General features: G+C 42.9%; 2 protein-coding genes across 2 annotated transcripts in view; both read left to right on the forward strand.

Moving 5' to 3' along the window:
• Positions 1 to 14,824, forward strand: part of LOC306977348 (E3 ubiquitin-protein ligase RNF14-like) — a 324,872-nt gene that overhangs the window by 272,301 nt on the left and 37,747 nt on the right. The gene's annotated exons all lie outside the window — the stretch shown is intronic.
• The window catches only part of fam102bb (family with sequence similarity 102 member Bb), a 30,762-nt gene continuing 16,966 nt past the window's right edge, over positions 1,029 to 14,824 (forward strand). Inside the window, exons 1-4 of the mRNA XM_079575654.1 lie at positions 1,029 to 1,267; positions 11,441 to 11,561; positions 13,292 to 13,321; positions 13,936 to 14,052. Of these exons, the coding sequence (XP_079431780.1) occupies positions 1,122 to 1,267; positions 11,441 to 11,561; positions 13,292 to 13,321; positions 13,936 to 14,052 (414 nt within the window). The 5' untranslated portion in view covers positions 1,029 to 1,121. The remainder of the gene's footprint in view (positions 1,268 to 11,440; positions 11,562 to 13,291; positions 13,322 to 13,935; positions 14,053 to 14,824) is intronic.

Below are 14,824 nucleotides of genomic sequence, written 5' to 3' on the forward strand. Positions count from 1 at the left end.
TAAAATAGAGATCTGCTGATCAGCTGCTGCTGGGGGTTCCTTGTTCCAAGCGTCCATCCATCCATTTTCTTCCACTTTTCTGTTGCCAGGACGTTGGGGCCGCTGTTGGAGTTGCCCAAATCACCAGCCCCTTATGGCTCCTCCTGCAGGTGGTGGGTCCACAGAAGGACGGCCTCACGATTAAACTGGCCTGTTGGTCTCTCATAAGAGGCTTCTGAACCGCTCTTTGTCTGAACCGTAACCTGAGAACTGTTTGCCATAGGAGACCCTATCAGGGGCATGAAGCTCCCGACAACAGAGCCCCAGGATCAATCGGGTGCTCAGATATTCAGATTTAGTTGCTGAAATCTGGAGCAGTTTGGATCATTTTTATGGCTGGTTTTCATATAAAAACAAATAAAAGAAGAGTTAGTATATTTTCTTCTTTACGGTCATAATCTACCAGAGTTTCAAAGTGATGTCTATACTTTTAAAATATATAGGTGACCTTATCATCTGCAGGGGCTGTACATTGCATCATTCATTCACAGCTGCCCTGGGGTAGGCTGACGGAAGAGAGGCTGCCAATCTGCACCATCTGACCACCACCAACCAGCCACCACATTCATACAAAGGCAAGGCTTAAATGAATATGTATCTAAAGCTTTAGAAACTGAAAAGTAAAAAAAAAAAAAAAAAAAAAAAATAAAGGAAATAGATCCATGCAAAATGGGATTTTAACTTCCGGCACCCACCAAAGGACCGGAAGTGGACGGGACTGTTGAGCTCTATTGCAGCATAAACACACACGTCGCTGTGCCATGTGTTGGGGCTGTCACTTGCGCCTTACACCTATGAAAAGGTTTCATGTTTGTGCGCGGAGAAGAGTGCCCGCCTCTAACCCTGGCCACTTGAAAAAAGGCGCAAAAAGTGTCGCTCGTGTCGCGTTTTGCTTTATTGTGAAAGCCCTGAACAGGAAGTGGCTCCACGGTGCACTGTTCTGGCTTTGGTCACAGTGTCTGTTGTCATTTTCAGTTTGGTGTCTCCTCTCCATCGCTGCTTCTTCCGTCTCCCGTGTCTTTCACACCTGTCCGGAACGATGCCCCCGCGCGCCGCGTCTCCTGCCCACATCTGAGCGGTGCATGGATCTAATGATGATGAAAAAGAAGAAATTCAAATTCAAGGTGGACTTTGAGCTGGACGAGCTGTCGTCTGTGCCCTTTGTCAACGGAGTGCTCTTCTGCAAAGTCCGGCTGCTGGACGGCGGCTTCTCGGAGGAGTCCTCTCGGTAAGAACCAAACCTTTTCCTGAACACCGCTGCGATTCAACAGCTGCCCTCGGTTTCATGTGTGGGCTGAGGTTAGCTGCTTTCAGGCTAACAGGCTGATTTCACAAACGTTTCTATTAGCTCATGTTATGTTTGGATCAATCATATCCGTGCACTTTCTGTTGGAATCGTCTGAACAGCCATAGAGTCCGCGCGTAAAATCTGTGTTCCGTTCAAAGCGATGATAATGTCACTACAGTCTGTGTGCAGGGCGACATCCCCTAGTGTTTTTCAGCTTCTAGTGTCTTTAATGACGACCGTGACGCCTGCAGTTCAACAATAGCTAAGGAAAGGCTCCGTGGTGTGCAGAGATGATTGATGATCCAGAAACATGACCTTAACATGTCCCCAGAAGTACCGCGATAAACATGTTAGAAGCAAATACTGCTTTTACTGACATTTCATCTACCCTACATCACAAAAACAACATCTGTCCTGATGTTGTTTCTGTTTTACTGTGTTTGTGTGTTTGTGTTTGTGTTTGTGTTTGTGTTTGGTTGGCATTATTCATTCACTCCATACTTGGTGGTGGTAAGCTGCTATTGTAGCCACAGCTGCCCTGGGGTAGACTGACGGAAGCGATGCAGCCAGTCTGCGCCATCGGCCCCTCCGACCACCACTAACCACTCACTCACTACATTCGCTAGGCTTCCTGGTGTTCCCAAACGGTCTCCCATCCAAGTACTGACCAGGCCCTTCCTGCTGAGTTTCCCAGGTCTGACGGGATGGGGCAGAGCAAAGGCGGTATGGCCATGAGCTTTACACATGGTTTGCAAACAGCCTAAAAACACCACGTGGTTGCTCAAGAATGTACAAAAGACACGATTTGATGCAAAAAAGGATTAATGAGCGAAACAAATGATTTTTGTTTAAATAAGGTCATTATATAACGCTCGGGGACCCATATCCTTATGTGAAGCCAGGTTGATGGTCAGAATCCCCTGGCTGGAGGAGTAACCTATTGTACATGTTTTTAGTGGTAGAGGAAACCGGAGTACCCGGAGGAAACCTACACAGAAAGGCCCCGTCCAGGTGGGAATTGAACTCGGGACCTTCTAGCTGTGAAGCACGAGCGCTAACCGCTGCGTTACCGTGCCGCCATGTACTGCAGTATACTGTGCTGAAATAGTTCCGAACAATATCGCAATAATATCGTTATTATTGCAATTTTCAAGACCGTCATGGAATAGGAGCGATCGCTGTGTCGTCTCGTCCGAGGCTCTGGTGGGCGAGTGGGTCAAAACAATGTTCACAAACAGAGCATTGCTCATGTAAAAAAGATCTGCGCTGTAAAAGATCTGTGATTTAAATAAACAGCTCTTCACGCCTGGAAAAATCAGCTGTTTGCCCATTATTCACCAAACCATCCAGTCGTATCATGCAGCCCTTGGTCTCAAGATAATTATCCAATCAGACGGCAGAATGGGACCCGTGACCCGCAGCTACGCACTGAGAGAATGATCTCTTGTTTGGAAAGTTAAATCCATTTAATTGCCTGGTAATAAGTTGTTAAAATGTTGGATAGTGGGGCAGAAAGGTGAAAATAATATTAAAAAGCTGCCGATAAACAGGAAGTACTTCATCTATGATTTTGAATTAGCCCCACAGCATCATGTTTGTCACTCCCATAGTTGTTTAGAGCGATAGATTCTTAAAACAACGTTCTGCTCCCACTGAAAGACCATTTTGTCTATTCTTAAAGGCCCTATAGCTGATTTTCCGTCATTTTAAATAGTTAGTTGTGATCCAAGCTCATTCCTAACTTTACTAATGCATTTCTAACATCCCTATTCTCTACAGGAATGAGTTTATAATCACCTTTCACAACTTTTTCATTTTAAGTTATCTCGTTCAACTTATTCTGTATTAGGATGGTCATTTTGCAGATCTCTACAAGTGTGTCCACTTTGACAAATCAAATGAATTGTGTTTTGAACAATTCAAAATGCAATGGAAGAAGGACCAAAAAAAAAGAAAAAGTTTGATCTTGGCAAACATGATTTGCGTTTGTGTGGCTGATGAAAAGGCCGGATGTTAAATGTCGCCAAAACCAGTGGTGCACGGTTAGGAAGTCTGCTGTTAGAAAGTGAAAGTAACCACTTCACATGCACGGTGAGAGACAAAACACAGCATCTGGTTTTGTTTTTGGGTCGATTACTGTAACTACTACAGGGCTGAGCGGTTAGTGCTCTTTCTGTGTGGAGTTTGCATGTTTCTCTCGCCGTGTCTGGATGAAGTCTCGTTTGCTGCAAACAACAAACAAGACTTCTTGTGGTTTTCTTTTAAAAATGCCACTCTGCCATAAAGGCCATATTTGTGCAGCGTACGACTAATAGTTGTTCCGTGGACAGTTTCCCCCACCTGAGCTGTAGCTCTCTGCAGTTCATCCAGGGTCATCATAGGCTTCTTGGTAACAGCTGTGGTCAGTGCTGTCCTTGTTGGGTTAGTAAGTTTAGGAGGACGGTCGGGTCAAGGAGTGATGTCATACTCTTTCCATTCCTGGATGGTGTATTTAACTGTACACAGAGAGATGTTCAAAGCTTTGGAAATCTTTTTATAACCTAACCCAGCTTTATACTTTTCAATAACTTCATGATGCTTCTGCTCCACAATAGTCTCTTCACAGACCTCTGAGACCATCACAGAGCAGCTGTATTTGAACTGACATTAGATTACACACAGGTAGACTCGATTTAATCATTAGGTAAACATGTGATCATTCAGAAATCATCAGGGAACTTCTGAAGGCAATTGGTTCCACTTAAAGGAAAGGGTACTTATGCACATCCCACTTTTCAGTTTCACTTTTCAGTTTTTTATTTATAAAAAAAAATCTAAATCATGTATAACTTTCATTTCACTTCACGATTATGTGTCACTCAGTGTGTGTCTTTAACAGAAAATTTCAATTAAATATATTCATGTTCATGGTCCATATAGTATGGCAAAATGTGGAAAAGTAAGTAAGTAATCTTTATTTATATAGCACCTTTCCGAGTTAAAGGGGGTTCCATACTTATGCCACCCACTGTAAGTAACTGTGTTCAATTTTCCAGTAATGAGAAATCAAATGAGTTCATATTTCCTGCTTTAGAACAGCGTTCCCGTTACTGTCCAAGTAACGGAAAGGCTCGGACTGCGTCTCTTTCCAAAGAGTCATGGTGATTTGGCTGACAGAGTGACTGACAGTACAGAGAGGACCAATCAGAGGAGGTTTTTGGGCGGGGAAAGTTTGTCCTGACATGTTCATTGGTTTAAGGACCACGCGTAGCCTTGTTCTGTTTCCCCCAAATCTAGAACAAATGTTGCCTGACACACGAGCGGTATATTTTTCAATAATTTGATGACTCGTTTAGATGTATTTTAAGCTGGTAATGGTAGAAGTGAAGTTTATAGATTAGTGTATAGTGACATAAGCCTGGATATGTTTTGATAGCTGTATTTCTGATCTAAATGCATTGTCTTCTGCTTAAAGACGTCATGTCAGATGTTATACTGCTGTACAGTTGTGTATTGGTGCCTGAGCTCTGAAAGTAAACGCTGATTCTGAGAGCTTTGGTGATTAAATTAGTAATGACTTTGTCCAGTGACTAGTTACTTATACTGTAATGCAACTTTTTGGGAGAGGTAGTGAGAAACTGTCGTTAATTGCTTTTTTTTTTAAGTAACATTCCCAACACGGTCTATAAGCAACACTTGGGCAGTAACTTCAAATGACAAAACTATCTCGGTGTAAAAAATAAAGTCTTCTGAAATGAAAGGGTCGTTCCATGCCAAATCAACATTTTTTTGGAGAAAGACTCGGCCGTCTCGGGTTTGCTTCAAACTTGGCACGATTATTGTGGCTGTACCCACCAGTGAGTGTGTGAGGTTTGGAGTTGGTTTCTTTTGTATTTTCTGAAATCATTTGGGCGTCATCCCAAAATCATGGCTTTTTCTATTTGTAAAGCTCAAACTCCTCAATAGTTTGCCCAAAATGAATGAAATTGTCAGGGTTTGTTCTACACGTCGTGGGCTATTAACTACTTTGCAAATGAGTGTCTAGTTTAGACTTTGTTTTACTCTTTGGGTATAGATTTTAAATGACCCAAGCCAATGAGTTTTCTGTAGCGTTTAACATTAAATGAGGATCACTGGACTTTTCTGCACTAAATATCTAAATATTGTTTCAGTTTTGAATATTTGGAACCGATGCCTTTTCCAGTGCCAGCTCCGATATCCGATATCACTATCAGATCGGTGCATCCCTAGATAGAACTTTTTCCCATACATATCGCAAATGCTATCCACATGTGTTATACAAGGCATTCTGATTAGGTTTGAACCACATTCGAACTGTGTCTTGTCACTTCATAATTCATGCCTTCCTTGCCGTCTAAATGGGGAAAAAATCGCTGCGTTAACGGTGACACAATTTCATTGGGATTATGTAACAGGCCTCCTGTTTACTCTTTTGCATTAAGCTTTTTATCTAACTCTACAAAGGCTGTCCAAAAAACAGCGCCGGCTTTGAGGTTAGTTACGACTTCCCTCACTCCTCATCTGATCCAATAATGAAGATATAAGTCAGGCTTTGTGTTCACATCCTGTTTGTATTAGACCATGTTGTAAGAAGCCAAGGCCCTTTTCCTGTCAGGGAGATGCAGCCTTGATAGTTCTGTTACTGAGGGAATTGACTAACTCTTATGATGTCTACTGCGGAACTTGCTTTATGAGTCTGGGTTTTTCCTTGGACCGGCTTCATCACCTCTGTATCATCGTTTTGGGATATTTCATAAGGCAAAGTGTGCTGTAGCTGATTCACCTGAAGTAGGTAGAAGAAGAGGAGTTGCATATATCTCTACATCGAATGCCGATGCTTTATTAGTCTTGCTCAGTAATGTAATTGTCTTCTATCCAAAAGGGATGGGCCTTCCATAACATCAAGCTCAGATCTGCAGCCTCTACTCAGCCTAACGATCGGGGCAACAGCCATGACTTGTTTCTATCTCATTTAAAGTTAACATATTATTCATGCGGGGCTTAAAAACATTCTTTTTGGTGCCTTAGTGTTGATGCACTGCCTGACCAACAAACGCCACTTGGTTGTATACTGTTGTATGATCTGGAGTCGCTGTGGTTAGGGCTGTGCAATTAATCGAAATTACACAAAACAATGACAAAATTAGCATAATTGATTTTTTGCATTATTTCACGGCGCTGGGATTATTTTCCCTTCGCATTTCACGTGCCATGGCTCATGCTTTTGTCTGACATAAAAACAAACAGCGCTGTGTGATGATGTCATCAGGCCGCACTGCTCAGTTTACTTGCGCAGGTGTGAGGGCTGGCCAGCAGGGGGCAGGTGTGAAACACAGACCTCTCCTTAACCGAGGCAAACTTGAAATCATTTGTACTTTTATGACTGTCCAGAAAACAGAAAATATTCAGCATAAATATATAAATAAAATAAAGACTTTTTTTTAAAGGCAACAAATAATCGTTTGAATTAACGTGATTTCAATTATGACAAAAATAATCGTGATTATTGTTTTTTCAATAATCGAGCAGCCCTAGCTGTGGTCCATCAGGTCTAGGTTCAGAAACACTGTGTGCCCAAAGAATGAGATCAGCTGACAAACTGAATGACCAGGTTAGTCCAGCAATGGATTTCAAGGACATATTCCAAGATGACAACGCCAGGGTTCATGGAGCTCACATTGTGAAAAGTGGTTCAGGGAGTATGAGATGGACTGGCCTCCACAGAGTCCAGAACTTAAAGGAATAGGCCACCGTTTTTACATACCGAGATATGTTCTTACCTCACTTTAGCCGAGTTAATATATCCCCGTATGGTCTTTGTCCGTGCGCTCTGCCAGGCAAACGGAGCACATACGCAGCCTCTCCCACATGTCACATAGCTCCAAAAAAGCTCACGATAGAAGCTACCAAGCTCTTCCACGTGTTCCCTATTTAAATAAAGTTACGTGAAGTGTTTTCATGCGAAGTATATTTACACAGAAATGTAGCATGTCGATTTTATAAGCAAATAAAAAGGTGGACTATATTGTGAGGCGTAATGATACGAGGAGTAAAACGTCCGCGCAGTAACTCCTAAAGGTTATTGACGGAAGTGAGCGGGGGAAGTCTTTATGCGTATGTGCTCCGTTTGCCTGACAGAGCGCACGGACAAAGACCAGACGGGGATATATTAACTCGACTAAGGTTAGGTAAGAACATATCTCAGTATGTAAAAACGGTGGCCTATTCCTTTAAGCTTAACCTAATCTTCGGGATGTGCTGGAGAAGGCTTTAAAAATGTGGGAGATGGTTTTTGATTTTTCTATGTCGTAATATTATATAACCCAGGAAGCACAGATCTGAACGCTTCATCAGTAGAAGAAGAAACAGCCAAAGTGAGGTGGATTACTCAAAACTGTGTGAAGGAAGTATATACTGCTCCAGTGATGAGGGATCAACGTTAGAAAGGGTTTTGAGCTCAAAGAAGTAGGTTTTGCTGAGGATATGTCTCCTTCAAAGCTCTGGTAACTGATATTTTCTGTAACAGGGTTTTAACTTAAAGCCGTCAGTCGTAACCTTAACCTTACTCCTTGCTCTCCCAACCTCTTCCCTTCCAACTAACTCGGGCGACAGCAGCGGTGCACAGAGCTCATACAGCGCTTTAGAGCAATGTGCAAATGTTTTTACCCCTTTTTAAACGGTGGATAACAAGTTCCGCTGCTCCTGCGTTTCTGTTGTAATGTGCTGACCCGAGATGGGGCTAAGCTTGGCCTGGATGATCGGCCAGAGTAGAGGGTGCAACAAGGACAGAGAAAAAAGTCTGAAGCTCGGTCAGGTGCTCCACATGCAGAGAACTGTGAGGGCTGCCTGAGATCATGGAGCATGATGTTGAGATTAGGGCCCGACCGATATGGATTTTTGGGGTCCGACACCGATATGAAGGGGGGTTGGCATGGCCGATTACTGATCTATTGGGGCTGATATTTTAAGTAATTCAATTTGACGTGATTCTTGAATCATAGAAATATATCTAATAGAGGTGGAGAGATGTGGGTTTTTCTCAGGCCAATGCAGATTATTGGGGATTTTAGTTGGTAGATGCTGATATGCACCAAGGATATTTTTTTTTAAAAATGTTTCGTCTATAATCCTGTGTAAAAATGCCTGTAAATGTGTCAGAGTTGAACTGTGACAGATATTGTAAAGTACCCAAATATCGGCCGGACGATATATTGGTCGGGCCCTAGGTGAGATTGCATTAATTTCAAGTTTAATCGGAATAAAACTCATTGAGCCCTTGTTTTACTATATAATGGAATGAGGGACATCAAACATCCACTCCACTAATTGACGAAATTTTTTGAATCTTTTATCAATAACCAACTTCAGTGCCAGCAGCTACTATTTACGCTTTCAGTATTCAACTCTTCAGTGTCAACAAGGGGAGGTTGCGCATACGTCAAACTCAAAATGTACAAGCTTTCAATATAATCGTCCCCCCATTATTTTTTGACAAAGCTTTGTGTATTTGAAGCATCAGTTGATTTTCTTGTACTTTCCGAGCGGCAGACGAGCGCTGAGGTGGGAGGAGTGAGGAGGACGCCGGCAAAAGTGAAAGGGAGGCCATCTGTGCCATCGTAATGCCTCCCACGCACCACGCACTGCGCACTCCAATTCATTACAGACAGCAGCCAGTTAGACCTACAGACCCCAACTGCTGCCGCCTTTCAGCACATGAGTCACACAGAAAGCCTTAAATCTCTTACTGAGGTCGTATCTGCAACTTAATTAAGAGTAAATGAGCTCCGAAAGCCCAGGCTGTGAGCGGAAAGGCCTGAATCGTGGATTCATAAGCCCCTCGCAGCAAGATGTGGATATTTTAATGTATCGGTTTATCCTCGGCAGCGTTGTGTATCTATAGTGAAATATATCTTTAAATTCAATTAAACAAGATGTAACTGTTCATGTGATCAATTGCGCAGGAAGTTCCTATTGTAGTAGAGGTTTTCAAAGTGTTTCAGCTGGACTGGATTACTATAAATTGAAGACCTTCTTTTTTAACTCTGCTGCTGGGAGGGGGACAGAGTTCCTCTAAATTAGTTAAGTTTTTTTTTTTATTGATAAGATTAAAATTGCAAAATGAGGAGAGAGAAAGACAAATTTCAAAAGTGAACAATCAAGCCCTCCCCCTCCCTAAAGTCACTCTTAGTTTGTGTCCGAATGTTCACATAGTGCACTATGTAGTGGTCACGCGTTTGTCCATAGAGAAAAGGCGCACTAAAGATGTCCCACAATGCATTCAGAAAAGTAGTTTCAGCAGGGATGATCACTAGATGGGTCGATAGTAGTAGTAGTAGTAGTAGTAGTAGTAGTAGTAGTAGTAGTAGTAGTAGTAGTAGTAGTAGTAGTAGTAGTAGTAGTAGTAGTAGTAGTAGTAGTAGTAGTAGTAGTAGTAGTAGTAGTAGTAGTCGTAGTCGTAGTCGTAGTCGTAGTCGTAGTCGTCGTCTTGAGGCTCTTTAACTAGAACCAAAAAATGAAGTTAGAAATCTAGGAGTAATCACGGACTCATACCTGAATTTGAACAGTCATATTAAGTCTATTACATCAGTGGCCTATTACCACCTCAAAAACATTGCTAAAATTAAAAACATAATGTCTAAAGCAGATTTGGAGAGATTAATTCATGCGTTTGTCTCCAGTCGGTTAGACTATTGTAATGGTCTGTTCACTGGTCTTTCCAAACCAATGGCCGCTGGCTGCTCTGCTTTTTGACCACAAACGTGGGGGCCGCCATTGCTCCGCTGTTGCTGCAGTACCTCCATATCGCCGCCAGGCCCCCATTGAAAAGCATTGGACTTTAGACACGTTAAAAACTACTTTAAAGCCTGGTTTCAATTGTTTCAACACTAGACGAGGCTAGATATTCCTCCTGAGATAATGCTGGGTTAATAACAATATATGAAACCAGGCTGGTTTTCGTAATATGAATTTTTGAAATCTCGTCCTTAATGAGGGTTGGACTGTTAGCATTGGAGCAGCGCGAGCTACACGTCACACAAGGGCCGAGTCTACGGTGAAAATCCCGGCCGTATGTCCTTTTTAGGAACATGCTTCGTCAGAGCTGGGGAGGAGGAGCCTGTAAACCCGCCATGAATTGCCCCACGGCCGTGGTCAATCTGGTAAACGGGGAGGAGTGAGCATAAGACGTCCATTATTTTTTTTTACAGTCTATGTTCCAAACGAGCTGCTGTTAGTCCAGTGCTCTGGTCTCTGCACTGGCTTCTTGTCGCTCAGAGAATGAATTGTAAAATAGCTCTGCTAGTGTAGCTATAGTGTGCTATGCTAGCTTTCGTTAGCATAACATTAGCATGTAGCTTACCTTTATATCTTGTCTTTCAGGTGCTTCTTATTCAATTATTTATTGATGTATTTATTGGTTTATTTGGTCGGGACAGTGCATGTTAATGAACATGCATGGGTCACACCACACCGGATTGTAGCCTTGGGCTAATTTCCATCCGTCGTCTCCCATGCGCACTCTCAAACACACTCTTATTCATCCTTGCCTATTGTACATGTTTTGTCTTTCCTCTATTATTTGCCTTGGCACCTCTGAATAATTCCATAAACCCCCCCAAAAGTCAGCATTTGTCCACCTTGTTCTCATCGCGGCTCACAAAACTTTTCAGGCCGTTCTGTTGTTCCTTCAGTAATGTGTATTCCAGCGTGCGCATCCATGGGAGCGTCACCCACAATAACTGCGGCCCTTTATCAAGTAGAAACCCTAGCGTGTACTGGGTAGAGTAGATATACATGACAAGGCTAGTATTACTTCGACTGAGCCGTGCGGGATACAAGCTTTCCCGAAAAACTACTAAACCTGTTCCTTTGACATATTCATCTGAAAACTGACGACTGCTAGCATTAGCTCCAGTTAGCTTTCCTTCAAGCCTTACCTTTAGGGCAACAAAACAAAAATTAAGAAAAGGTCAAACGTCTTCAACTCAAAAGATAAAATCAAATGGTGCATGCCCAGCTCTTACAGCCCGATGTTTTGATAAGCCCGTGATGATGCGGCGAAGCTTTATATTAGGAACCCTGTTGCAATTGAAACATGTGTGCTGTGTTTGGCAGGGAGCAGGTGCAGGCCAACTGTGTGCGCTGGAGGAAGCGCTTTTCTTTCCCCTGCAAAATGAGCGCCAACGCTGGGACGGGAGTGCTGGACCCCTGCATATGCCGCGTCTCTGTCCGCAAGGTAAACCATGACTGCTATTAGCTATGGACGGGTTTTCATTCATTCTGCATAGGTTTACAATTGAAGCCCATTGATTGGAGGCCATTCTAAAAACCTGTCGTAGTGCGTTTTCATAACATTGCAAGTGTGTAAAGTAGAATGTCACAGGTTTTGTGTAACTGTGATGTTTGTGGAAATAAACTGGAAACCAGGGGAGGTAAAAACATTTCATTTAAAGACAAGGAGCACTTAAAGCCACACTGTGTAACTTAGGGAAATACCTAGAAAATGACCAAACAAGATAGATAGTTTACTGTCATTGCACAAAATACAGCAAAGCAAAGATGGAGCTCTTATAAGTAGTTAAAATGATATACTGTATACCCATTCTCTATCCCATTCATAGATACAGACGGCATCTTTGCAAATGCCCATATATCATGTTTGAAGTAGCCAGAGGGGGGAACTTTCTCCCATTTTTCCACCATTATTCTAACAAATGCTGAATTATGAATATATTTTTCTCCTAAATAAAGATGCAGAGACATGGAGAGGAGCAAAGAGATTCAACAGCCTATAAATAAAAAAAAAACACATGCTAACGTAAGCGAAGCGATGCTAACAAGTGTTGTTTTTCGCTTCTACTGAACAATTTGCTGTGAAAAAACATCCGTAAGGGCCCGATTTTGGCTTGACGTTATTGGTGTGTGATAAATATGTTCATAGTCCGCCAGAAAACGTGAGAGGTTCCCGTGAGAGGTTTTCTTCCCCCTCAGCTAGGCCACGCCCCCTTGCATTACACGCTGCCGTCTGTATCATAGAAATATATACAGGTCTGTATCTATACCAATATAATCTTCCTTGATCATAAGTATAGCTTAATTTTCTCCAGCTCGTTTCCGTGGAGATGTTGAGTAAAGGCAGCGAAATATGAGATTAAAATAGAAATACAAATCCATCCTGCACTGTGTCCAGCTGGTCATTAGGAGCATGTTTTGTATTGCTGGCAACAATGTTACGCAGTGTGCCTTTAAGATGGAGCATGTAGGATGTTTAGTAAACAACTCTTAAACATGACCCATCTGTGTCTCCAGATCTAAGCTAAACATGTTGAAATCAAATATTATCTTACTAATATTTGCACCCAAAGGTTATTCTGTCCTCTGTGGTTTAAGTGTTTTAAGTTGTTGTTGTTTTTTTTCCAATAGATTTTTCCTGACACACGGTACTGCACACATTTCCATAAACACTGCACCAGGGCTGAGTACTGTTAAACGACACCTGAATAGTATCGGGCATAAAAGTTTAGCTATTTCTGGTATCAAAAATATAATAATAGACATCTTTAGATGCCTGTGAGGTACAGGAACAGCATTAAAGGAGGCGGTTCCATCATGCTGTGGGGCTGTGTGGCCAGTGCTGGGACTGGGACTCTTGTTAAAGTTGAGTGTCGCATGGATTCCACTCAATATCAGCCGATTCTGGAGAACTATGTCCAGGAATCAGTGACAAAGAACCAGTGACCCTAAACCAAGTAACGGTATTGGGAAAAAACGCAACGGTGCCCAGCCCTGCACAAACTTTCTTGTCCCTACACATAATATTACCAAGTGTCATCTCATGAGACCACATGTCCACCCTTCACCGATTGGTTTTCTCAAATGTAAAATGTGTTTTTTTTCTGTAAATAAATCGACCTTTGCTCAAGGTATATTAATCTGGAAATGTGTCATGTGTGTTGTTTCTTCCAGGAGCTGAAGGGAGGGAAGGCTTATGCGAAGGTATTTTGGTTCATACTTGCCTTGGCCATTGTCTTTATATAGGCCGTCCATGGCCGCGCAGCAGCCGTGCTCACAGACTGTCTGGTTAGCCCACAGCAAACAGATGGCCCCGCAGCCTGCAGGGCTCATTATGTCACAATGTTCAGACTCTGTCCAATTCATCTCGCACACACTCACAGTTCACACTAATACTGTCGGTCCAAAAAGGCACCAGCTGGTTTTACGTAAGAAAAATAGGTAAGAGCCCCTCTGGGCCCCGGGCTGTGGAATTACAAAAATCAACAAGAAAATTACTATGTACACTAGCTTTGTAATCTGTTATTTGCACATTTACAAACAAGTTTAGTTTTTGAAATGTCAAATTTCAATCAAGCCACCTTACCTTTTATCTACAAAAAAGTCTACATTTATTTCCTAGATATTACACGTCAGTAGTTTAAAACATGTTGCATTCCTAAATGTTAGTTTGTTTAAGAATCGGAAATGATTTACTGTGTTGACTTTGGCTCATGAACCCTCTGTATCAATGCCGTTCTAACAGACACGTATTTGCTTAGCCTTAATTCAATCTTCTTTTCCACATAGTTTGTAAAACCTTGTGTTTTCTCTCTCAGCTTGGTTTTGCAGATCTGAACTTAGCAGAGTTCGCCGGATCAGGAAACACGACCCGTAGATGCCTTCTTGAAGGTTACGACACCAAAAACACCAGACAGGACAACTCCATCCTCAAGGTAGCACCACACGGGGGCCTCTGTTGTGAATACAAGGCTGCTATTTACCCTGACGTGCAGCGTAAACACAACTCACAATAGACAAATGTATAAACCCAGACCTATGGTCATGAGATTTGGGTCATGACCGAAAGGACAAGATCGCGAATACAAGCGGCCGAAATGAGTTTCCTTCGCAGGGTGGCTGGGCGCACCCTCCGAGATCGGGTGAGGAGCTCAGTTACCCGGGAGGAACTCGGAGTAGAGTCGCTGCTCCTTCACGTCGAAAGGAGCCAGCTGAGGTGGCTCGGGCATCTGTTTCGGATGCCTCCTGGTCGCCTCCCGCGGGAGGTGTTCCAGGCATGTCCTAGTGGGACAAGGCCTCGTGGAAGGCCCAGGACACGGTGGTGGGACTATGTCTCCGAGCTGGCCTGGTGTCGCCTCGGGGTCCCCCCAGAACAGCTGGAGGAGGTGTGTGTGGATCGGGAAGTTTGGGCATCTCTGCTGAGACTGCTGCCCCCGCGACCCGGCCCCGGATAAAGCGGAAGAAAATGGATGGATGGATGGATAAACCCAGACCATTGTCGTCACATATCGGTGATGTGTTGATGGGTAAAGAAAAAGTACAATTAAGTGTTTAATAGCAAACTCAAGTTGGGTTGTTAAAGGCCTAAAGGTTGCAGCACTTGCCTACTATTTACAAAAGTGGATACACAGTGAAGTTACACAAACATTTTTCATGGAAATCTCTAAAATACTGACTGAGATATTGAAATTAGTTTGGGCTGGGACA

This window comes from Gobius niger (genome assembly GCF_951799975.1).
Source record: "Gobius niger genome assembly, chromosome: 17".
NCBI classification, from domain to species: domain Eukaryota; kingdom Metazoa; phylum Chordata; class Actinopteri; order Gobiiformes; family Gobiidae; genus Gobius; species Gobius niger.